At 43.7% G+C, this 25,023-nt stretch overlaps 3 protein-coding genes across 3 annotated transcripts in view; 1 reads left to right on the top strand and 2 right to left on the bottom strand.

Moving 5' to 3' along the window:
* Positions 1–1,895: 1,895 nt before the first annotated feature.
* Positions 1,896–10,071, bottom strand: LOC135515433 (ankyrin repeat and SOCS box protein 15-like). Its single transcript, XM_064939101.1, has 13 exons — positions 10,062–10,071; positions 9,395–9,476; positions 9,242–9,294; positions 8,942–9,070; positions 8,618–8,776; positions 8,375–8,481; positions 8,091–8,229; positions 7,695–7,866; positions 7,117–7,277; positions 6,461–6,605; positions 2,802–3,078; positions 2,367–2,520; positions 1,896–2,132 (listed from the first exon to the last, which is right to left on the bottom strand). The coding sequence occupies exons 1-13, from the start codon at positions 10,069–10,071 to the stop codon at positions 1,957–1,959; spliced, it is 1,764 nt and encodes a 587-aa protein (XP_064795173.1). The 3' UTR covers positions 1,896–1,956.
* Positions 10,072–10,113: 42 nt separating this feature from the next.
* Positions 10,114–13,681, top strand: LOC135515973 (NADH dehydrogenase [ubiquinone] 1 alpha subcomplex subunit 5-like). Its single transcript, XM_064939882.1, has 5 exons — positions 10,114–10,179; positions 10,457–10,501; positions 10,635–10,751; positions 11,011–11,076; positions 13,471–13,681. The coding sequence occupies exons 1-5, from the start codon at positions 10,159–10,161 to the stop codon at positions 13,570–13,572; spliced, it is 351 nt and encodes a 116-aa protein (XP_064795954.1). The 5' UTR covers positions 10,114–10,158; the 3' UTR covers positions 13,573–13,681.
* A 105-nt stretch (positions 13,682–13,786) lies between these two features.
* The window catches only part of cog5 (component of oligomeric golgi complex 5), a 94,398-nt gene continuing 83,161 nt past the window's right edge, over positions 13,787–25,023 (bottom strand). The window contains exons 15-22 of the mRNA XM_064939880.1: positions 23,724–23,834; positions 20,478–20,540; positions 19,321–19,424; positions 17,163–17,400; positions 16,929–17,005; positions 16,456–16,582; positions 15,181–15,260; positions 13,787–15,011 (exon numbers count right to left, since the gene is read on the bottom strand). Coding sequence (XP_064795952.1) covers positions 14,885–15,011; positions 15,181–15,260; positions 16,456–16,582; positions 16,929–17,005; positions 17,163–17,400; positions 19,321–19,424; positions 20,478–20,540; positions 23,724–23,834 — 927 coding nt within the window. The 3' untranslated portion in view covers positions 13,787–14,884. The remainder of the gene's footprint in view (positions 15,012–15,180; positions 15,261–16,455; positions 16,583–16,928; positions 17,006–17,162; positions 17,401–19,320; positions 19,425–20,477; positions 20,541–23,723; positions 23,835–25,023) is intronic.

Genomic DNA, 25,023 nt, shown 5'->3' with positions numbered 1-25,023 from the left:
ATCTAACAAAATACCAAATAACAAATCTAGCTCACATGATTCTAATAATTAGCTGGTTGATAAGCTGAATCAGGTTAGATAAAACTGGGATTAGAGCAAAAGCCTACAAGAGGTCAGCTCTCCAGAAACAGGGTTGGAGATCCCTGGTCTATGGTATGACTAGTGGGTAGGAACACAGTTTCCACTCCACTGTGTCTCTGAGCGGCAGGCTGGTGTTGATAGGGCAGGAATGCTGCTGTTCAGATAACAACAATAGTCTGGCAACGCTAGAACTCTCTCAACGTAATTCTACATTGGACCATGCTACTCTTGTCTACCCTCCGCTAGCTGTGCCTTCACAACAACAGAACCCACGTTTGGTTCAGTGAGTTACCTGGGGTGTTCTTCACTTGAAACATTTCACTTGGGTGGCAATTAGACTAGTGGTTCGAGCGTTGGACTAGTTACCGCAAGGTTGCAAGATCAAAGGTAAAAAAATATGTAATTCCACACCTGAACAAGGCAGTTTAACCCACAGTTCCTAGGCCATCATTGAAAATAAGATTTTTTTCTTAACTGACTTGCCTAGTTAAATAAATAAACTATATGATTTCTGAATACAGCAACTGTAAAGGCCTAAGGCTTGGTTAGAGTGGAGGATACCAGACACTGCATAGGACTATAGTCATGTGTGTGGATGCTGATTGTAACATTACCACCAAATGGTATTTTAGACTTTGCTTTGGGAAAACGGCCAAAATCCTAACATGTATTTGGGTCTGGCTCATACCCTCACTGTGTGCCAGGAAGAGTTGAGCTGTGGGTTGCACTACAAAGCAGGATAATTGAGTTAGCCAGCTAACTCCTAAATATTCTGAAATAACTTCGTATTTGTTTCAGAAAGATACGCTTGGAATGGTCTAATTGATTCAACTTCCAGAAACACATACAGTATCTAAGTTAAGCTTTCATAATAAACCTGAAAATGTATAGTTATTTCTGGTTGTTTATCAAAGTTAGCTGGCTAACTCAATGCTTCTGCTTTGTAATACACCCAACAGGCCTCCGTTGCCTTGTTTATACCTTGAGCAAACATGCATCCTGTCCTGATCTTGTCAATATTCACATTTTCAGACATTCTTTCAAAATAATATGTATTTACTTATTTTAAGACTCATATTGAGTCACTTGTCAAGGATTTTAGAGTGCTGGATAATGATGATTTAAATTGTTTCACTGTCCAGATCTGTCTACACCTGCACGCCTGACTACCTCCGGAGGTTGTCAGGGAAATCTAATCACAATCGGATCACAATGCATCTTTTAATCGTCTACACGTGTCTAAAAATGTGGGCACAATCAGAATGTGGACAAGATCAGGACAAAGAATCCATGTTAGCACCAGGTATAAACAGGGCTAGTGACAACACAGTCTCAGATCCAGAGCTCTCCAACTAACTCCCAGAACCTTGAGGGTATAATATGGATGTCTAGATCTCTCTAGATTTAAGCCCTGGTCTAATGAGTCAGGTAGGTGTCAGGGTCACTGTATAAGTCAACAGTCCATTGCAGCAGAGTCATTCAGACCAGTGTCCAGTGAGTGTTTAGCTCTATGTATAAACTGAATGAGCTCTGAGAGTTATTTTTAGTCCTGACCTGCTTTTCCCATGGGAAGATCTTGAGGAGTAGATCACACTACATGCACTGTACCATGATGCACAGCTGTGCTGTCTGATGTATGCAGTCTAGAAGAAGTAGATGTACTATGGTACATGTACTATGGTACTATTCAGACTATTCAGAGAGCATATATCAGTGTGACAATAAATGTAGTTATTACAAACATTACACAACAAGTCCCCTTGCCATACTTCATATAAGCATAAGTATATGAGCTAAAGCATTATGTGATAGATCAGTTATGTACAGAACAGGATAATTTTTTCTTCTAAATATGTTTTCATTGATATAGTCCTCTTATGAGTGTGTGACTGCCAACCCACCATACTCGTCGTTCTCCATGTAGGTGAGGTAGTGTTTGAGTGAAGGGGGGAACGGTACGGCAGCCATGACCTGAGGGTCATTCAGTCTTCTAGGGGTCATCTGTCTCCTAATGACCAAACGACACTGGTGCTGCAGGGACCGCGGGTTGTCTGGGGATACACACACATGGACGGGTACACACACACACGCACGCACGCACGCACGCACACGCACACACACACAAAAAGTCTGTTTATTCTGTTCATGATGGCGAGTTGATCTGTAAGATATTTCAATATTATTTGCATTCCCACAGTTTTCCCACAGTTTTTTTGTCCACTATTATTGTATTTGTGATTAAAAGAGGACGTGGATTACGCTTATTAGCAATGATGCTGTCTTACCCAGAATGTCACAGATGTCTGGCCACTCTTTCTGTTTCTCCAGGACCCGTAGGAGGTTGGGGCAGATACGTGGGTGTCTGACGTAGTCCAGAAGCATCCGTACCACACTCCCCGCCAGGTTGACCACCGACGACAGGGAGATGATTTCACAGAACTGGAGCAGAGAGCGAACAGGACAGCGAGATTGACATCAGAAGGACACGCAGTGGAACTGGACTTGCTGTTATGTTCTAAGTTAGACCAACACATTCTACATCAGTGGCGGCCAACCCTGGTCATAGAGGACCACATTGTGTACAGGCTTTTGTTCCAGCCCAGAACAAAAAAACAGAACCTGCCTCTCTCCAGAACCAGGACTTGTCTACTTCCTGTATTCTAAATCAAATTTTGGGGGCCTACTACTGTTGTACTGGAATAGACCAGGAATAGGCCTACAGGACTCACCGGAGCTCTGCAGTCCTGGTTATAAAATAAAGTTCTTCTATGGTTATTTCGGTAGTCGACCCAGGAGTCGCAGTCCATATCCTGCCCGTTGCCATGGTTACACATGAAGCACTTGTCTACATCGTAGCCGTTGTTGAGCAGCAGGCGCAGCATCATGTGATCTCTGAGACAGTACTGCAACGCGGTGGGAAACAGTGTGTCACTGATCATTCTGAAGTAGCAGTTGACCTCAGCACCCCTGGACAATAGCAGACGCACCAGCTCATACCTGGGGTTGGATGGGATAGGGTTAGAAAGGTGATGTCATAGAAGAGAGACCAGGAAGTAGGCAATACATGGGAGCTCGGTTGAAGATAAAAGGTTAAGACAACATCATTATTACAAGCGGAAGCAGATTTTTTTTTCTCTCATGGGACCTAGCATGGGAGCCAACAAACTGTTCCAATAGATAGAAGTTGGTGACGTCATTCCTGTGTTCCATTCAGTTTCATTTAAACAGTGCATTCGGAAAGTATTCAGACTCCTTGACTTTTTCCACATTTTGTTATGGATTTAAAAAAACATTTTTTTTAATCCTCATCAATCTACATACAATACCCCATAAAGACAAAGCAAAAACTGATTTTTTAAATGTTTGCAAATTTATATAAAAATCAAAAAACAGAAATACCTTATTTACATAAGTATTCAGACCATTTGCTATGAGTCTCAAAATTGAGCTCAGGTGCATCCTGTTTCCATTGATCATCATCTACAACTTGATTGTAGTCCACATGTGGTAAATGCAATTGATTGGACATGATCTGGAAAGGCAAACACCTGTCTATATAAGGTCCCACAGTTGACAGTGCATGTCAGAGAAAAAAACAAGCCATTAGGTCAAAATAATTGTCCTTAGAGTTCCGAGACAACAATATGTCGACGCACAGATCTGGGGAAGGGTACCAAAATATTTCTGCAGCATTGAAGGTCCCCAAGAACACAGTGGCCTCCATCATTATTAAATGGAAGAAATTTGGACCCACCAAAAATCTTCCTAGAGCTGGCCACCCAGCCAAACTGAGCAATCGGGGGAGAAGGGCTGTGGTCAGGGAGGTGACCATGAACCCAATGGTCACTCTGACGGAGCTCCAGAGTTCCTCTGTGGAGATGGGAGAACCTTCCAGAAAGACAACCATCTCTGCAGCACTACACCAATCAGGCCTTTATGGCCAGATGGAAGCCACTCCTTAGTAAAAGTCACATGCCAGCCCGCTTGGAATTTGCCAAAAGGCACCTAAAGGACTCTCAGACCATGAGAAACAAGATTCTCTGGTCTGATGAAACCAAGATTGAACTCTTTTGCCTGAATGCCAAGCGTCACATCTGGGGGATGTCTGGTACCATCCCTACAGTGAAGCATGGTACTGGTAGCTTCATGCTGTGGGGATGTTTTTCAGCGGCAGGGACTAAGAGACCGGTCAAGATCGAGGGAAAGATGAATGGAGCAAAGTACAGAGAGATTCTTGATGAAAACCTGTTCCAGAATGCTCAGGACCTCAGACTGGGGAAAAGGTTCGCCTTCCAACAGGACAACGGCCCTAAGCACACAGCCAAGACAATACAGGAGTGGCTTAAGGACAAGTCTCTGAATGTCCTTGAGTGGTCCAGCCAGAGCCCGGACTTGAACCTAATCTACCATCTCTGGAGAGACCTGAAAATAGTTGTGCAGTGACGCTCCCCATTCAACCTGACAGAGCTTGAGAGGATCTGCAGAGAAGAATGGGAGAAACTCCCCAAATACAGGTGTGCCAAGCTTGTAGCATCATACCCAAGAAGACCCAAGGCTGTAATTCGCTGCCAAAGGTGCTTCAACAAAGTACTGAGTAAAGGGTCTGAATATTTATGTAAACGTCATATTTCAGTTTTTTATTTTTAATACATTTGCAGAAAAAAATCTAAAAACAAGTTTTTTATTTGTCATTATCTGGTATAGTGTGTAGATTGAGGGGGGGAGGACAGTTTAATCAATTTTAGAATAAGGTTGTAACATACAAAATGTGGAAAAAGTCAAGGGGTCTGAATACTTTCCAAATACACTGTAGCTACAGTGCCTTGCAAAAGTATTCATCCCCCTTGGCGTTTTTCCTATTTTGATGCATTACAGACTATAATTTAAATTGATTTCGATTTTGATTTAATGTAATGGACATACACAAAATAGTTTAAATTGGAGAAATGAAATGGGAAAAATAACTTGTTTTAAAAAATTCTGAAAAAATAAAAACGGAAAAGTGGTGCATGCATATGTATTCACCCCCTTGGCTATGAAGCTCCTAAACTTTGAACATCCCACGGCGCACTATTAAATCTATTATATATATTTTTTTAAAGAATACGACACCACAACAAACCTGCCACGAGAGGGCCGCCCAACAAAAATCAAGGACCAGGCAGAGAGGGCATTAATAAGAGAGGCAACAAAGCGACCGAAGATAACCCTGAAGGAGCTGCGATGCTCCACAGTGGAGATTGGAGTGTCTGTCCTTCGGATCACTTTAAGCCGTACACTCCACAGAGCTGGGCTTTACATACAGTAGAGTGGCCAGAAAAAAACATTGCATAAAGAAAAAAATAAGCAAACACATTTGGTGTTCGCCAAAAGGCATGTGGGAGACTACCCAAACATATGGAAGAAGGTACTCTGGACAGATGAGACAAAAATGTTGCTTTTTGGCCATCAAGGAAAATGCTCTTTCTGGTGAAAACTCAACACCTCTCATCACCCCGAGAATATCATTCCCACAGTGAAGCATGGTGGTGGCAGCATCATGCTGTGGGAATGTTTTTGATCGTTCAGAAACTGGTCAGATTTGAAGGAATGATGGATGGCAGTAAATACAGGAAAATTCTTGAGGGGAAACCTGTTTCAATCTTCCAGAGATTTGAGACTGGGACGGAGGTTCACCTTCCAGCAGGACAATGTCCCTAAGCATACTGCTAAAGCAAAACTTGAATGGTTTAAGGGGAAAACATTTAAATGTCTTGGAATTGCCTAGTCAAAGCCCAGGCCTCAATCCAATTGAGAATCTGTGGTATGACTTCAAGATTCCTGTTCCCCCACAGAACCCATCCAACTCGAAGGAGCTGGAGCAGTTCTGCCTTGAAAAATGGGCAAAAATCCCAGTGGCTAGATGTGCCAAGCTTATAGAGACATACCCCAAGAGACTTACAGATGTAATTGCTGCAACAGGTGGCTCTACAAAGTATTGACTTTGGGGGGGGGGGGGTGAATAGTTATGCACGCTCAAGATTTCATTTTTTTGTCTTATTTCGTGTTTGTTTAACAATAAAAAATATTTTGAATCTTCAAAGTGGCAGGCATGTTGTGTAAATCAATTGATATGAACCCCCCAAAAATCTATTTTGATTCTAGGTTGTAAGTCAACAAATAGAAAAAATGCCAGGGGGAGTGAATACCACTGTATTGCAGAGGTTGTTTGTGAAACATATTAAGTAAGGAATAACTCTCAAGCAAGGAATAACTTTTCCTAAGGGAGACATGGAGACTTGCGTTATCCCAAAGTTACCACCTGCTGTAGGCTTAGTTCTAACACAGTCTTGAGTTCTTAACACGGTCTTGAGTTACCCATACAGACACGGTCTCATACCTCCCAGCGCGTACAGCCACCAGGAAGCAGCGTAGCGGGTCCAGGTCAGTTTTGGCGCCGGCAGCCAGCAGCATCTCTGTGCAGGTGAGATCACTGTTGGATACGGCGAAGTACAGCGGACTCCGCCTCATGTCCCCGTAGTTCTCTGGTAACACAGTATTAACAACACGCTCAACTTATCCATTTCATTTCATTCTTATCCACAACATTTTACAGTTAAAACATTTATAATCAGAAGCATGTATGCAGGGTTGGCCTCAGGCATAAGCGACATAAGCAGTTTCTTAGGGCCCCCTGCCACTAGGAACTCAGTCGGGGATGAGCATTAGAATAGTAGAATACAAAATGTGCCATTTTGAAATGTGGTTGTGCATCGGCAGTTTTTCTCTTGTTATGTCAGTCACTGTCAGTCATTCAATTAGCCCAAGTCAGCTAACATTTTTCAGACTGGTAAGTTAGTCTAGACAGCATGAAGGGAACGTGCCCAGGGGCCTTGACCTCCAGGGGGGCCCCCATTGGCCCACACAGGAATCAACCTCACAACTCTGGAGTTACAAGCACCTTCCTCTTGGACAGGTCTCCCTTATAAAAGAGATTGTGTGTCCATGTGTGTGCCCAATTGTACAGCCTGGTTTGTGTGTGTCCATGGATTGTACCTGAGATGTGTGTGTCCAGCTGAGCGTTGACATCGAAGCCTTTCTCTATGAGCAGCTCCAGACAGTCAACATGGCCTCCATCTGCTGCCGAGTGGACTGGGCTCTGGCCAGACAGACGGATGGCTCTCTTAGTTGTGATGGGGATGAAGGTCCTCAGAGCACTGGGACAAACCAAAACATCATAGATCAGATTGTTGATTATACCAGCAAAGTTGATTATGTTGTTGAAATAAGGTCTAGACTATGAACTGAACAACTGCTTCTAGACCCAGGGATGGATCATTCCTCAGGGACAACGCTTTCTAAGAACTGGATAATCAGATAACTCTCTAGCCAAATACATATCTTGATCAATTGATTTCCACAAAGACCGGCATGCTTTCCAGTAGTTGTTCTCGACATCCTTGTTCTAGACTGTTGGTAATATATGCCATTTAGCAGACACTTTCATACAAAGCAATTTACAGTCGTATGTGAATACATTTTACATACGGGATAGTTTACATCCTGGGAATCGAAACCCACATGCTCTACCAGCTGAGCTACAGAGGACAGCGTAGTAAGAGTCGGCCACTCACAGGATGTGTCCCTCATAGGCAGCTCTGTGTATGGGCAGCTGGCAGGCCAGACTGGCTATGTTTGGGTTGGCTCCAGCTTGCAGGAGGAGGTATATGCAGTCCAGGTTCCCTGAGCCGGCTGCATCGTACAGAACACTGTCTCCGTTATACGCCTGGGCGTTCACGTCGCCACCTGGTGGGAAAGGAGGACAATTAACCCTACTCTAGTCCTGTGTAGACTTCTGTTCAAGCCAAACATTTATGAATAACGGATATTTACATTAAACAATTTTTCAGTTCCTTGTAATTGTATTTTTGGTTATTCTTCGAGAATGTTTATTTGCCTTTCGGTATGACAATGAATGAATGTTTACATTATTCATCAAGGAAAATCTAAGGCCTCTGATTGGCTCGTACCGTTCTTTATGAGTATATCCAGGACTTCCACGTGGGCGTACTCTGCTGCGATGCCCAGCGGGGTGACATTGTGCCCATCTACAGCTGTCACCTTGGCCCCATGTCTCAGCAGAAGCACCAGGATGGCACTGCAGCCCACCTGGCAAGATAACCCACACTTTTTAAGGAGTATATAAAAAATATTGTTAATTTTGTTTTTTTTAATGGCATTCCAGCACCTGGATGATAGGAGAGATGGCTGAAGAAGAAATATAAACAAGACTACAGGCGTAACGTGATCTCACCTTGGCTGCCTCGTGAATGGCCATCCACTTCTTCAGACACACCTGTTCCACGAAGGCCCCACAAATGATCAGAGTGGACACCATGTCATATGATCCCTGTCTCACCGCTAACACACATCAACACAGGACAACACATAACAAAACAGCACATGCATGCTTGATTGACAACACAGAACAGGGCTTGAATACTGTGTGTGTGTGTGTGTGTGTGTGTGTGTGTGTGTGTGTGTGTGTGTGTGTTACCGAGCAGCAGTGGGGACTCGTTCAGGCTGTTGGTTTTGTGTGGAGACGCTCCATGCTGCAGTAGAGTCCTGACGTTCTCCAGCAGACCCTCCTGAGCAGCCAGAATCAACGCTGTGTCACCGTCTGCAGTCACATCATCCACAGACACATCACAGGAAGCTGCAGGGTCACACACACACAAAAGTAATGGGAATTAAACACATGTCTTAGGTGCTTCATTAGTATGTCCCCGTAGCAGAGTGTTATAGAAGCAGTACTGTAAGTGGCTACTGATATTTAAGGTACTAGTTGTGAGGTGCTGCTGGTGGTATGTGGTCCTCTCACCCAGCAGGACCTGATCCAAGACCTCTCCCTGGGACTGCACAGCGGCTCTGTGTAGGGGAAGCCACCCTCTGCTGTCCCTCTCTGTGAAAGCCTGCAACCCAGACAGCTCCTGCAGGGTACACACATCACCTAGGGAGAGACACCACACACAACCCTACATTAGGGTTATGGCTAGCATTATGGCTAGGGTTAGGTTTGAACCCTGATGTGGACATAAAGCTAGGGTTAGGGTTAATGTCTAAAGAGCAAGGGTTGGGCTAGGGCAGTTTGAAAGGCACGGTCGGTGAGGGGTAGTCCTACCTTGCTCGATGGCAGTCACTATCCTCAGATAGTCACCACTGACTGCTGGTATGCTGTTGAGATATGGGTAAACTAAGTCAGGGAGAGGTGACAAACATTTTGCGGGATGTGCGAATAATACATTCATGTAAATCCTCTCCATTTTCTGAATACCTGTCTATTGATACATCTCGAATACTCTCTCGAATGGCATACTCAAGAAGCTCCTCCTCACATCTATCGACGTCCTCCATTCCTACAGAGAAATCAAATAGAAACACCATGAACCTCAATACTCATGTCACTGCAGTCCGCATAGATCAACAGACACATTCCTAAACTATAGGCGTACAGGAATGACATTGCAATGACAAATTAAGAGGTTTTAAAGCACCTTCGTCACTATCAAATATCCCAATGAATGGGCAACTCCAGTCTTATCTGTAAAATCTTCAGTGAAAGTCCCAGTCTCCGGAGGTTTGTTGGCAGCCAACTAAATTTTACATTGGTGTTTGCAGGAGTAATGGGATATTTTTAGACCTGCTTGTAATATCAGCCCCACACGCTCTGAGAATGCCTGTCACGCTGTCACATGCAGTGCTTCACTATCACACTAAACACAGGTTATCATAATATGATTGAATTTACTAGAGGATCCATACAGTATAGACAGCCTGTCTGGCTTAATGCATTATTTTTTTGATATTGCTAGTATGTGTAGTGTACCCAATTCATTTGCAATACTTATTTTTCCAATCTAATCATTGAACATGTATTGTAGGAGCAGTTAGTTAATAACATGCATTTAGGCTACTGAATAAGAGGACGCATGTCCACTTACTAGCAAACATGTTGAGCTTTTATTTTGAAAAAACGAGGACTTGTTGACGTCATTTTTATTCGACAGAAGTGACCCAGAATCCATTGCGCCCAAAATCATGGCTGGTGTTCTGAAAAAGGTACGAGTGGAGGTCATGTTATGATTATGATTTAATGAAAATGTAATGTGCTTTTGCTAATTCAGTTAGTGCCCTTTCACTTTACAATTGATATGAGCTTTGTCGCTTTCTATTGACAAGCAACTTACATGGCTGACACGATGCGAGCTCAAAGCTACATGGCTTTGTATCCATACGTTCTGTAATGTTCCGCCTTCCTTCTGAATGCCGTATGACTATTTTACTCAGGAGGTTACCAGCTAACTTGCTAGCTCATTTTGTGTAATATTTTCCCCAGACCACAGGCTTGGTGGGACTGGCCGTGTCTCACAACCCTCATGAGGTGAGTCCCCAGTAATGACCATAATATACAGCTTTAGTAGTTGTGTAGCTGGTGTAATGACCATAAACGTCAGTAGTAGACCACAACTACTTTTGTCTGTAACGTGTGTGTGTGTGTGTGTGTGTGCCCTCAGCGCCTGAGGATCCTGTACAGTAAGATCCTGGCATCTCTCCAGATCATCCCTCAAGACGCAGCCTACAGAAAGTACACAGAACAGCTTGTCAACGACCGCTTTGACCTTATCAAAGCTGTAAGTTACACTCCAACCATGGTCATGTTCACAGCTAGACCAGGGTCAGGTTAAGCTTAACACAGTAGAAAACCCTTCCTACCAGCCCTCATTGTGACTGATTTCATGTATTAGCTTAAACTTGTATGAACCTCTGTGAGGTTATCCCCTTGTTGACTTTTATATTTGATATCATGTTACGAGATATTGTTTGGGATGGCATCTGTGTGTTTAAATCCATATAGATCATTTTATTTTCTGTCTTCATTTCAATGGAAAGGAGCCTGATGTGGAGAAACTAGAGAAGAAAATCAACTGTGGTCAGATCGAGGAGGTCATTCACCAGGTACAGAGAGGAGCCTCACACTCTTTTCATAGCTTTATCTTTCTCCTATAGTTGCTTTCTCTAGCCCTGTTTATACCTGGTTTCAACATGCGTCCGTTGTCCTGATCGTGTCCAAATTTGGGTTGGGCCCACATTTGTTGACAGGTGTAGACAATCAAAAGACACATTGTGATCTGGATTGTGATAATTTCTTAATGACCACCTCTGGAGGTAGTTGATGACGCATCTTGTGTGGATATCCTTGAAGTGGATAACTAAAAATGGTCATTAAAGATCGCATGGCACCTACTCGTAAGTGTAGGGGTGTTAACCCCCGGTGTCCTGGCTAAATTCCCAATCTGTCCCTCGGGTACCTAATCATCCCCAGTTTACAATTGTCACATTCATCCCTCCTCCTCTCCCCTGTAACTATTCCCCAGTTCGTTGCTGTAAATGAGAATGTGTTCTCAGTCAACTTACCTGGTAAAATGAAAAAGATCCGGACAACGAAAGCGTATAAATTTGGCTAACGTCACGGTTGTCCCGGCCTCTCAACAAAAAAAAAGCAAACCGACCAGTTGAATTAAGATCAATGGTCTTTAGAAACCAAGTGCCAACTGGCACTGTGCGTCCAGCGCTGATTAAAATTGGAATATAGAAAAATGTTTGACATATTGTCCCGAATGAAAGAAGAAAGGGTTCTCCCGTTCTCACATCCAATGCCAGCGCAAAATCAGATGTTTGAAAGCATCATAGGCTACAGAAAGGCCAAGGACTGTAATACCAAAATTTCAACGGAAGTAAAAATGTATTGGCAGGGTGGTGAAGTCTTTTAGTTGCTATATCAGATATGAAATAAGTCATATTATAATGCAATCCTTTTCAGATATCAATAAAGTGCAGAAGATGTCCAAACTGATGCGTAAAGGCGCATAGCTTTTTGTAGCCTAAGTATGAGCGAGGCTACTGTCCAATAGGCTAATGTAGGCATACATTACGATGGACTCTTCAGGCTACTGTCCAATAGGCTAATGTAGGCTTAAATTATGATGGGACTCTTCAGGCTACTGTCCAATAGGCTAATGTAGGCTTAAATTACGATGGACTCTTCAGGCTACTGTGCAATAGGCTAACGTAGGCTTAAATTATGATGGACTCTTCAGGCTACTGTCCAATAGGCTAATGTAGGCTTAAATTACGATGGACTCTTCAGGCTACTGTCCAATAGGCTAATGTAGGCTTAAATTACGATGGACTCTTCAGGCTACTGTCCAATAGGCTAATGTAGGCTTAAATTACGATGGACTCTTCAGGCTACTGTGCAATAGGCTAACGTAGGCTTAAATTACGATGGACTCTTCAGGCTACTGTGCAATAGGCTAACGTAGGCTTAAATTATGATGGACTCTTCAGGCTACTGTGCAATAGGCTAATGTAGGCATAAATTACGATGGACTCTTCAGGCGACTTTTAGATTGACACTTTGTTCCTTTAGAAAGCCTTTGCTTTAAAAGCTTGCTCCTTTGCACTGCTGCTTTTATCCATGCATTTTCATAATTTGACCACGCGTCTTGCTATCAAATCAATGTTATTAGTCACATGGGCCGAATACAACAGGTTAGTGAATTATCAGTGATTGAGCAAACTAAACCATGGAAATTCTCCCAGCATGTCACTTTTTTTTGTATTCCTTTGGTACTGTTTAGGCCTATACTAAAGGTTATTTACAATAATATAAAGATAATGTATGTAAACAATGATGCGTAAAGAACAAACCTTTCCAGACCTGTTTGGATAATGTGTTGCGCCATTCAGAGATGGACTTTGTAGCCGACTAACTTAACCTGTTTGTTTTTACTGTGCATTAGGGCTTAGTCATATTTATACTGTGCAATAATTGTATTTTCTATACGCATCCGGATTGTTTGTGGGGTGACGTTTTTAGGGATGGGAGAGATTCTCTGAATATTTATTTGTATGGCTGCTGGACAAGTCGAGGTTATCGGCACAGTAGTCCGTTACGCCCAGTCTTAAATCGTTGGATAACAAAAGTAGGCTCTAATGATGAGTTTAAAACTATTGATTATAAAAGCGTGCTTTTTTTTCCTGCCTTTTATACAGCTTGTGTCATAACGGTAGGTCAGATTAATATGCATACAGGGAGGGACCAGGAAATCTGGTCACAATAAGGACGAAGTGGGCAGATAAGAATCACATTTTATTACCGTGTGTAGACGCATGTCGATTTGACCGCGACAGCCATGTTAATGCAAGGTGTAACCACGGCTACTGAGACATTGTTTTGTTTCTTAAACTATTTTGAAGCATTCAAAAACCTCCCGCATACTGTATCTCTTCCCCATTTATCCTACATCCCTTGCCTTATCTGACCCACTAGTTTCCTCTTCCCTCCAGGCGGAGTGTGAGTTGGCACTATCCAGGAAGATGGCGGAGTGGAAACCATGGGAGCCACTGATTGAAGAGCCCCCTGTCAACCAATGGAAGTGGCCTGTTTAAAGACTACTTCCTGTATTTATCATATGGCTGTTTGTGTCAATGTGTAAGTTCTTCATGCTCCATTCACAATGAAGCATGTACAAATAAAGCAGTGGAAATATTTTCCCTATCCTTGTAAAAAGTAATCTTTGACATTTTGCCTTGTGGGTGATACATTTAAAAAATGAAAATTCAGACAGTTTACACAACTCAGCCAAACCAAGGAGAATGAATGGAAGTTAAAAAGTAAGATACTATTTATTGAAAAACATGCCAGTCCTGATCTTGTCCAAATTGTGATTGTGCTCATTTGTTGCAAAACGATTAGCTAACCGCATTTAATATACCTCCTTTGAGAAAGGGTGTCGTTCTATCCTCATGTACCCCACATATTTAAAGCTGTTCAGTAAAAGTTAACTTAAGAAATATAATTGGGTAAGATTGGACAACAGAAGTCACAACTGGGATTCAAACTGACAACCATGTGGGTCGCAACCTGCGTGTAATGCCCCTGTGGACAAGATCAGGAACCATGCTGCATACTACGAGTTATAAACAGGGCTCAAGATACAAGCCTTCCTCAGGGAGCTCTCTTATCAGGCACAACAACTTGTTTTACTTCTCGTTTTATTATAACCACAACCATAGAGCTTTAGACCCACAGTACATCATTAAAGACAGAACATATGAACAGTTGTATAGGCCAGACAGGGCTCTAATCAATCCATATCGCTGAAGTGTTATATTTAGCGAGCTATTAATCTAAAGGTAGTTTACGGCAAACCCGACGGGAACATTGCATTTAAATTACGCTGAATTTCCACCATATAGATTGAATAGAGCCCTTTGATTAGGTTAACTATTATTAAAGTCTCCTACCATTAATCATTCCTTATAATGATAATTATCGTTCACAATAAAGCATTTATAAGAACAAAATGTGGTTAACCAGTAAAGCCCCTACCAATAACTAGCAAGCATTTATTTCCCCGTTCAATAGTATAAAGCACAGGTAACTTCCCTCTGCCCTCTGTGGCATAGTTATAGAATTAGCAGAACAGAAATGTGCATACAACATGGTGTGTGGCGTTCCATTTGGAATGTTTGAATTGCTGCTTATCCACAGAAATGGAGCAACCCTTAAGTCATATCAATAATGGAAACTCCTGTTGGGTGGACCATTAAAAAGGCTTAAGGATGTTCATAGCCATGTCTGTTCTACAAATTCTAATTCTATAGTCATAACATTCATAATATCTGGATGTGTTCTTCACGGAGCCATTCTCCATGCCCATGTGAAACGCACAGTTGCATCATGGGAGCGGTAGTTCCCTCAGGTCCTGGAGTCCTGGGCTCCGCTGGTGGCCCTCTGCAGCAGCTGAACCATGATGGGGTAGACGGGGGCGAACTCCTTCCCCTGACGAGCCCTCACACTCTGCATGTAGGCTTCCAGAGCACCCCTAGTACACACAGAAGAAGATGGCATTGCGAAAGACACACTACCCAATAGAATTGATGGGAATTTCATCATTTTACCACAAGAGGGTGCTCACTCACTCCTCAGTGATACCAAACAACCCACCAGCGGTCTCAAAGGCTGTAAGACTTTTGTCGTTCTCCTGCAGTTACCTAATGAGTGTGAGGCGGTCTCTCTCTGAAGGGTGGTCATCCAGCCACTGGGAGTAGCGAGCGATGGACCACTCTGCTCTCTGTAGAAGAGGGAGAATTTGTACAAAGTTAAGACAAAGATGACAGTTGGAATCAGTATAGATAAGTGTGTATATAGCAGTTTGTAGGTACACTATAAGACCAAAAATATGTGGACACCTGCCAGTCGAACATCTCATTCCAAAATCATGGGCATTAATATGGAGTTGGTCCCCCCTTTGCTGCTATAACAGCCTCCACTCATCTGAGAAGGCTTTCCACTAGATGTTGGGACATTGCTGCGAGGACTTGCTTCCATTCAGCCACAAGAGCATTAGTGAGGTCGAGCCCTGATGTTGGGAGATTAGGCCTGGTTCGTGTTCCAATTCATCCTAAACGTGTTCGATGGGGTTGAGGTCACGGCTCTGTGCAGGCCAGTCAAGTTCTTTCACACCGATCTCGACAAACCATTTCTGTATGGACCTCGCTTTGTGCACGGAAGCATTGTCATGCTGAAACAGGAAAGGTCCTTCTCCAAACTGTTGCTACAAAATTGGAAGCACAGAATCGTCTAGAATGTCATTGTATGCTGTAGGGTTAATATTTCCCTTCACTGGAACTAAGGGGCCTAGCCTGAACCATGAAAAACAGCCTTGGACCATTCCTCCTCCACCAAACTTTCTCCTGGCATTCGCCAAACCCAGATTCGTCCATCGGACTGCAAGATGGTGAAGAGTGATTCATCACTCCAGAGAACGTGTTTCCACTTCTCCAGAGTCTAATGGCGGCGAGCTTAACACCACTCCAGCCTAACGCTTGGCATTGCGCATGGTGATCTTAGGCTTGTGTGCGGCTGCTCGGGCATGGAAACCCATTTTATAAAGCTTCCGACGAACAGATCTTGTGCTTCAGCACTCAGCGGTCCCGTTCTGTGAGCATGTGGGGCCTACCACTTAGCGGCTGAGCCGTTGTTGCTCCTAGAAATTTCCACTTCACAATAGCAGCACTTACAGTTGACCGGGGCAGCTCTAGCAGGGCAGAAATTTGACAAACTGAATTGTTGGAAAGGTGGCATCCTTTGACGGTGGCACATTGAAAGTCACTGAGCTCTTCAGTAAGGACATTGTTTGTCTATGGAGATTGCATGGCGGTGTGCTCGATTTTATACACTTGTCAGCAATGGGTGTGGTTGAAATAGCCCAATCCACAAATTTGAAGGGGTGACTAAATACTTTTGTATATACAGTGTGTATATACCTGGTGAGGTGATTTGAGCTCAGACGGTGCTCTGGTGAACAGGAAGTGTAGCAGGGTGCTGTATGGAATCAGATCCCCCACGGCTGGACTGCTGGCTATCAGCTCACTGTTCTGGAACAGCAGGGGCCTACAAAACACACACACACACCTCAGCTACATTGAGGTGTCTAGCCTACATAACGTGTTCATTGTGTTACACCATTAGCCTTTACCCATTATCTTTAAACCATTACCCTAGCGTCTAAGTAGAGGCAGACGGCAGGGAGACCGAGAGAATTACAGCTCTCTAACCCTCCAATAATGACTAACATCTTCATTTAAGAGCCACTCTCACTCTGGAAACTACCGCTGCTATTGAGGCGTTCCCCATCTCAAAGGTTTAACAGGAATAGGTTGTGCATAATAACTGATGTAATAACTATGCATCACTAATGCGTCATACATGTGTAACAAGCAGTGATGTAATAGCATACCTGAAAGATCTCAGCAGGCGGTAGGGTTTCCCCAGCTCAGACACTCTCCTACAGAGAGGGGCGACGGCCAGCTCCATCTAAAAACACAGAGAAGAATTAGCATAGTGAGGTGAACTTGGTGAACTTCAAGATGCACAGAAAAACCCGAGAGACGGACAAACAGCGAAGGAGAGCTGACAGGCAGGTACGGAGAGAGATACCGATCATACCTTCACATACAGCCCTTCTCCTCACCTGAGCGAAGTCAGCCGCCAATCTCATCTTGCCTCCCTCCCCTAGGGGGCGCAGCAGGCTGGCGTGGCGGATGAACAGTGTGATGCAGCGCTGGGCGATGCTCTCCGTGTTGTCGTATATGAAGTCGACACACTGGAAGTGGCGGAAGTAGTCCGCCATCACGCGGCCCACGAAGCCCTGTAGCTCCCGCATGTACAGAGAGCAGGGCACGTCCGGCTTCCCCGGGGTGGACATAGACCTGGACACAGAGACATATATAGAAATATCTGTCTGTGATGGCTTAGATAGGACCGCACAACAACAAACAGAGAAAATCCTTCAACGCTTATGCACACACACAGGTTGGTATAGGTCACTGACTAAAGGTCTGACTCATAACCTTGAACCTCAGGCCATTAAGTGACTACACACTATACCTATGTGTGTGTGTGTGTGTGTGTGTGTGTGTATATGCGTGTGCTGCGAGTCGGCTAAGTCCCAGCAGGGCCTTGTCTGTGTAAGTTCAGAGAGCGGAAAGCAGTCTAGTCTGTATTCAGAGTGCTGAATGTCAATCTGAGCTCTCGGTCTCTGTATGTATGGCCGTGACAGAATAACCAGCGGGTGCCAGGGGCCGATAACATTTAGCCAGCGGCAGGAGGCTACAGTACTGACGCAGCGACCCTTTGTGTGGACCCTGCTAGCTGTGTGTGTGTGTGTGTGTGTGTGAGTCTGTGTCGTGACTGCAAAGCCCCAAGACTAACTGAGTCTACAGGTCCATTGGGAGCCTCTCAATTGTACAGAGACGAGTCTGGGTAATATGAATGGACCACGGCATGAATGGAGGTAGAATATCTGAATGCAACTGTAGAGGGTCTAGAGACCAAAGGGTCCCTAAACTTCTTCAGTCAGGCCCCCCTTCTAGCACTGGGAAACATCCCCCCCCCCCCCACAAACTGTTCACATCCCTCTTTAAACTTTGCAGGTTTAAAGCTAATTCTCCTGCAATTCTACACATTTTGCCGTATCTAATGTGTATTCGTGTGATATTTGAGTGACTCGAACACTACTACAAAATCTATGGGCTAGAGAACGTTAGCTGACATGGGCTAGTTGATCTGTGCAATTCTGACCAAGTTGTAAATCGCTCTCTAAGGTATGACTGACATGACGTATACTGATGATGCACTACCCAATGGAGAAATGTCACCTTGTGCACCTCAGAGGGTGCGCCCCACAGTTTGGGAACCACTGGTCTAGACCATAAAGACCCTGTTAAATTCATTCCTAATTCTATGGTCGAGACTGGTTCTACCTGTGTGCGCACACATTGACAAGTGAGCTGCTGGTCTCACAGCTAGGTTCCACAGGGTATCCATGGATACTTGCTGATTCAGACTTGACCTGCTTACAAAATGAAACCTCCTAGCCTTTTTTAACACGTCAATATCACCGCTGTGACTAGAATCCTGCAACAGCTACTCTGCCACTGTGTCCCTATGGCCATCTGGGAGACGGTCAGGGGGTCAATGGCTCAGGGAGACTTGGATGGTAGCGTGACTAAGAGTTCACTCAGAGGACGTGTGTGTGTGTGTGTGTGTGTGTGAGGAACAGGGTGTGTGTGTTAGAACTAGTTTTACGATGGTCACTGCAAGGAGCTCCCTCTGCACAACACAAGAGCAAGTGTGTGTGTGTGTGTGTGTGTGTGTGTGTGTGTGTGTGTGTGTGTGTGTGTGTGTGTGTGTGTGCAAGTGTATTTGTTGGGGAGAAAGGGGGCAGGGGTGAGTTCAGCCACTGTGTTTATCTGACCATGAAAAGGTCATTTGGACAGGGGGCTGAAGAGACAACGCACACACACACAGGATTCTATACGAGAGCAGAGCAGTGTGTAGAACAGTAGATAGCTTGAGGAAGTGTGTATGAGTGTGTAAATGTCAAGCTCAGGGGAAGAGAGAAACATTTTGTAAATGTAAATTAGCAACAGATGCTGTTTGGTGCCTGGTGAAACAGAGAGACAATCAGATAATAGTATCACAGACAACATATTGTCACATATAAAGCTCTGTAGCACTATGTCACCAAGCCCACCTGTAAACAACTTAAACACCAACCTTACTCCTAGAACAGGGGCAACTAGCTTGAGGAGTGTGGTGTCTTAAAGTGTGTGTGTGTGTATACTAACCCAGAGAAGTCTTCCTGATGCATAGTGATGATGATGGCTTCTATGGAGTCACTGACCGACAGCAGCAGAGGCTGTACTGCACTGGCCATCAGAGCCTGTACTCCCTACACGCACGCACACGCAAGAGAGTGCATCATTTAACAAGGCATAAGACGGGTTGTGTGTCACAACTCTGAAACAGCTCAGTCAGACAATGACATCTCAAATATCAGTGGACACACAATGATGAACTGAACAAACATGACCATAACCTCTTGCATCTGCAGGCCAGGTACATAGCTGAAGGGCACAGTGCCCGCAGGGACACACCTGATTCACTTAAGTTTGCCATTGCCTAGCAACCCAAACAGACTGGTGGTCTTGGCTGCATGAATGTGATTTGCTGATAAGCGGACGTTTGCAGTGAGCTTTAGGATAGGAGCACTGTGCACGTGACATGTCAGCCGAGAGAGGAAGAGCGTGTGTGTATGTGTGATGTTCGTATTTGTGTGTGTGTGTGAGACTTTGTGTGTGTTTGGGCATGTGTGTGTGTGTCGGTCGCGGGGTTCGGAGTGGGACCGGCAGTTTATCGTTCGCTCCATCTTTAGATCAATCTAAACTCAATAGACCTGACCCAGTGTGTGTGTGCGCGTTTGTGTTTGTGCCCGTCAGCTAAGCCCCTGCCAACGGTAGATAACCAGATCTCTGTTCAGATCTCCTCTCTAAACTCCTTCACAATAAAGTTAACAATGTCCCCTCCGCTGTGTGTGGCGTGGGGGATTGGCGGAACGCAGAGAGAAACAAGCCTCCGACCATTTTCCCGGTTACAACAAAATACTTTTGTGAGAAAAAGCGAGTGATTGCCAAAGAAGAGTCTACACACTCCACTCAGTGTTTACCGTTTTATCTTCCAGAATGAGATGCATCAGAAATAGCAATGTTTTGTTTGGTTTCCATAACTCAGTTCCAAGTTCCAAAAGTGCCCATTCAAACCCCATAATGAAAAGTCAACAGCATAATCCACCACCATCTGCACATCAGATAGAATGGAGAGAAAAAGAAGAGGGGAAGACTGGAGAGGAGATGAGGAGGAAATCAGCAGAGAAGAACGATAGAGGAGGAGTAGAGAGGAGAAAACTGTAGAGAGAAGTATGGGAGGAGACGAGTGACTGTCTTACCTCGAGTGAAGCAGTGAGAGCATGTTCAGCAGCCGGAGGACATGACCCCAATCCTGATATCACCTGAGAACACACACACACACAAAAGGTCAAAGGTTAGGTTACAGTGAAACCTGACAAACACTATTTGTCTTTTTTCCCACATATCCCTCCCATATTCTTCTAACGGTTATTACAGCATTTATCCTCCCTCCTTGCTCTCCAATCCTCCACGTCCCTCCTTCCATCCCATCCTTCTCCCACCCTCCCTCCCTCCTAAAACAACCAGCCGCTCTTGCTGAAACGGCCTCACTGCTTTCAAATGGTTACATTTTGACAACCTCCCAGGCCACTAAATATTTGATGGCAGAGTAATCTCCTTTTATGCCACTATTAATCACACAGGCCCCAGCACCAGGACACATCATACATCTTTAATGGGCCATATGAAGGAATATGTTTCCCCATCTCTCCCTCTTACTCTCTCTCTGGTTCCAACTTCCTTGCTCTCTCTTTCTCTGCCTCGCTCGACATCTGACTCCCTTCCTTGTCATCCCTCTCTCTCTCTTCACTCTTCTCTCAGCTCCTCTCGTCTCTCCCTCGCCGCTCCTCTCTTCCATCCTCTCTTGCCGCTCCCCTCTCCTCTCCCACTCACTTACTGCATATCTCTCTCTCTCTCCCCTTCTCTACCTCTCTCCACTTCTCTCCCTCTCCACTTCTCTCCCTCTCTCCACTTCTCTCCCTCCTCTCCCTCCCCTGCAGCTAGTTTACTTTGGGTGATGAGATACATTAACTCTAGAAATAATTGGTTGTCAGCATTTTCCCATCAAACCCTTGTGACATCAGATGACCAGCACACACACGCACACACGCACGCACGCACACATACACAGACTCTTCTGTGTGAACTCTTAGTCACGCTACCATCCCAGTCTCCCTATAATATGTAATATAACACACGTGTCAATGTCTGATAAAAATGTCATGTAAAACATAGTGTAGCCATGTAAAACATAGCGTAGCCGTGTAAAACATAGCGTAGCCGTGTAAAACATAGCGTAGCCGTGTAAAACATAACGTAGACGTGTAAAACATAACGTAGCCGTGTAAAACATAGCGTAGCCGTGTAAAGCATAGCGTAGCCGTGTAAAACATAACGTAGACGTGTAAAACATAACGTAGACGTGTAAAACATAACGTAGACGTGTAAAACATAACGTAGCCGTGTAAAACATAACGTAGACGTGTAAAACATAACGTAGCCGTGTAAAACATAACGTAGACATGTTAAACATAATGTAGACGTGTTAAACATAATGTAGACATGTTAAACATAACGTAGCAGTGTAAAACACAACGTAGACATGTAAAACATAATGTAGCCGTGTAAAACATAATGTCGCCATGTAAAACATAACATAGCCATGTAAAATATGCAAAACATAACATAGACGTGTAAAACATAATGTAGCCGCGCAAAACATAATGTAGCCGCGTAAAACATAACGTAGCCGTGTAAAACATAACGTAGCCGTGTAAAACATGTAAAACATAACGTAGCCGTGTAAAACATGTAAAACATAACGTAGCCGTGTAAAACGTGTAAAACATAACGTAGCCGTGTAAAACATAATGTATGTAAAATATAACGTAGCCGTGTAAAACATGTAAAACATAACGTAGCCGTGTAAAACATGTAAAACATAACGTAGCCGTGTAAAACATAATGTAGCCGTGTAAAACATAACGTAGCCGTGTAAAACATGTAAAACACAACGTAGCCGTGTAAAACATGTAAAACATAACGTAGCCATGTAAAACATGTAAAACATAACGTAGCCGTGTAAAACATGTAAAACATAACGTAGCCGTGTAAAACATGTAAAACATAATGTAGCCGTGTAAAACATAATGTAGCCGTGTAAAACATAATGTAGCCGTGTAAAACATAATGTAGCCGTGTAAAACATGCAAAACATAACGTAGACGTGTAAAACATAATGTAGCCATGTAAAACATAATGTAGCCGTGTAAAACATAACGTAGCTGTGTAAAACATAACGTAGCCGTGTAAAACATGTAAAACATGACGTAGCCGTGTAAAACATGTAAAACATAACGTAGCCGTGTAAAACATAATGTAGCCGTGTAAAACATAATGTAGCCGTGTAAAACATAACGTAGCCGTGTAAAACATAACGTAGCCGTGTAAAACATGTAAAACATAACGTAGCCGTGTAAAACATGTAAAACATAACGTAGCCATGTAAAACATGTAAAACATAACGTAGCCATGTAAAACATGTAAAACATAACGTAGCCATGTAAAACATAACGTAGCCGTGTAAAACATGTAAAACATAACGTAGCCGTGTAAAACATAACGTAGCCGTGTAAAACATGTAAAACATAACTCAGCCGTGTAAAACATAACGTAGCCATGTAAAACATGTAAAACATAACGTAGCCGTGTAAAACATGTAAAACATAACGTAGCCGTTTAAAACGTGTAAAACATAACGTAGCCGTGTAAAACATAACGTAGCCGTGTAAAACATGTAAAACATAACGTAGCCATGTAAAACATGTAAAACATAACGTAGCCATGTAAAACATTTAAAACATAACGTAGCCGTGTAAAACATGTAAAACATAACGTAGCCGTGTAAAACATAATGTAGCCGTGTAAAACATAACGTAGCCGTGTAAAACAAGTAAAACACAACGTAGCCATGTAAAACATGTAAAACATAACGTAGCCATGTAAAACATGTAAAACACAACGTAGCCGTGTAAAACATAACGTAGCCGTGAAAAACATGTAAAACATAACGTAGCCGTGTAAAACATGTAAAACATAACGTAGCCGTGTAAAACATGTAAAACATAACGTAGCCATGTAAAACATGTAAAACATAACGTAGCCGTGTAAAACATGTAAAACATAACGTAGCCGTGTAAAACATGTAAAACATAACGTAGCCATGTAAAACATAACGTAGCCGTGTAAACCATGTAAAACATGTAAAAGATAACGTAGACATGTAAAACATAACATAGACGTGTAAAACATAATCTTGCCATGTAAAACATAACGTATACGTGTTAAACATAATGTATAAGTGTTAAACATAATGTAGACATGTAAAACATAATGTAGATATGTAAAAAGAACACGTGTAACACAAGTGTAATGTGGCGTGTGTGTGTATACGTGTGTGTGTGTGAGCGTTTTAGTGTGTGTGTGTATGACCGTGTGTGTGTTACTTTAGCAACAGCCTGGTGTAGTCTGTAGAGGGAGTTGACCACCGCCATGTTCCTCCTCTGACCTTCTGTTAGAGGCCCTATCACCTGACTGGCATCCCCCTGGGTAGATAGCTGGAGAGAAAGAGAGAGTGAGAGAAGAAGGGAAGGATGGAGGGAGGGAGAGAAATAGAGGAAGAGAGAGAGAGAGAGAAATAGGTGGAGAGAAGAGAGAGAGAAAAAGTCAGGACACCTGTAGTACTCAGCAGACACACAGCAGCAGTGAGAGCAAGGGCACACCGGATCCAGCTCCCACTGCTATAGCAGAGCAAGGAGGGGCCCGGGAACAACACATACAAATGGGACAGGAGCCAGGATTCAGCTGTAGTAGCTGTTTGGGCTGCTGTCTCCTGGCCATGTTCCACAGACGGATAGGGACACCTCACCACCTCTCACCTCAGAGGTGATAACAAGCAGGTCACACACACACCTGGGGAAATTAGAGGCTCCCTATCTGAGATGGCCATCTCAGGAAGACGAATAGAGAGGAATTGGGGCCATCTCAGGAAGACGAAGAGAGAGGAATTGGGGCCATCTCAGGAAGACAGAGAGAGAGGAATTGGGGCCATCTCATGAAGACAGAGAGAGAGGAATTGGGGCCATCTCAGGAAGACAGAGAGAGAGGAATTGGGGCCATCTCAGGAAGACAGAGCGAGAGAAAAAGCGAGAGACAACATGTGCAAAGTGGTGCCATAGCAACGGTCTAAAAATGGCAAAGCAACAGTTAACTATAGCTTTAGAGTGTAGTTGTGTGGATGGTAAACATGCACACACAGAGGCGCACACACATTGACATTCATGACACATGCACGTGCCCACACACACGCACAGAGAGGTGTCAGGATACCAGCACTGATGTAGCTTCCTGTTCACACCTGAGTTATGTCTGTGTTTGTGTGAGTGAGTGTGTGAGAGTGACTGTAGATCAGGCCTGTGTGTGTCGCATCTCAGTGTGTGTGTGCGTGTGTGTCCGAGTGTATATTTAGAGCTTGGGGTGTCTGTGGAGGAGGCTCCAACCTACTAATAAAAGTTCTAAGTTAGTCACTGTTAACTTAGAAGCATGTTTTTGTACCCTTCCCATTGATGAGTATTTTTATTTACTTAATACATTTCGAATAAGGTTGTAACGTAACAAAATGTGGAAAAGGGGAAGGGGTCTGAATACTTTCCGAATGCACTGTAATTAGAGGGTTTTAGGCATAAAACAAATAATAATAATATTGAAGTAAAAAAAAAAGTAACCAATTCAGACCTTTACAATTAA

The sequence above is a fragment of the Oncorhynchus masou genome, chromosome 27 (assembly GCF_036934945.1).
Source record: "Oncorhynchus masou masou isolate Uvic2021 chromosome 27, UVic_Omas_1.1, whole genome shotgun sequence".
Classification (NCBI taxonomy): Eukaryota; Metazoa; Chordata; class Actinopteri; order Salmoniformes; family Salmonidae; genus Oncorhynchus; species Oncorhynchus masou.
Note: the sequence above shows the minus strand (reverse complement) of the source record. Positions and strands in the feature narration are given on the sequence as shown.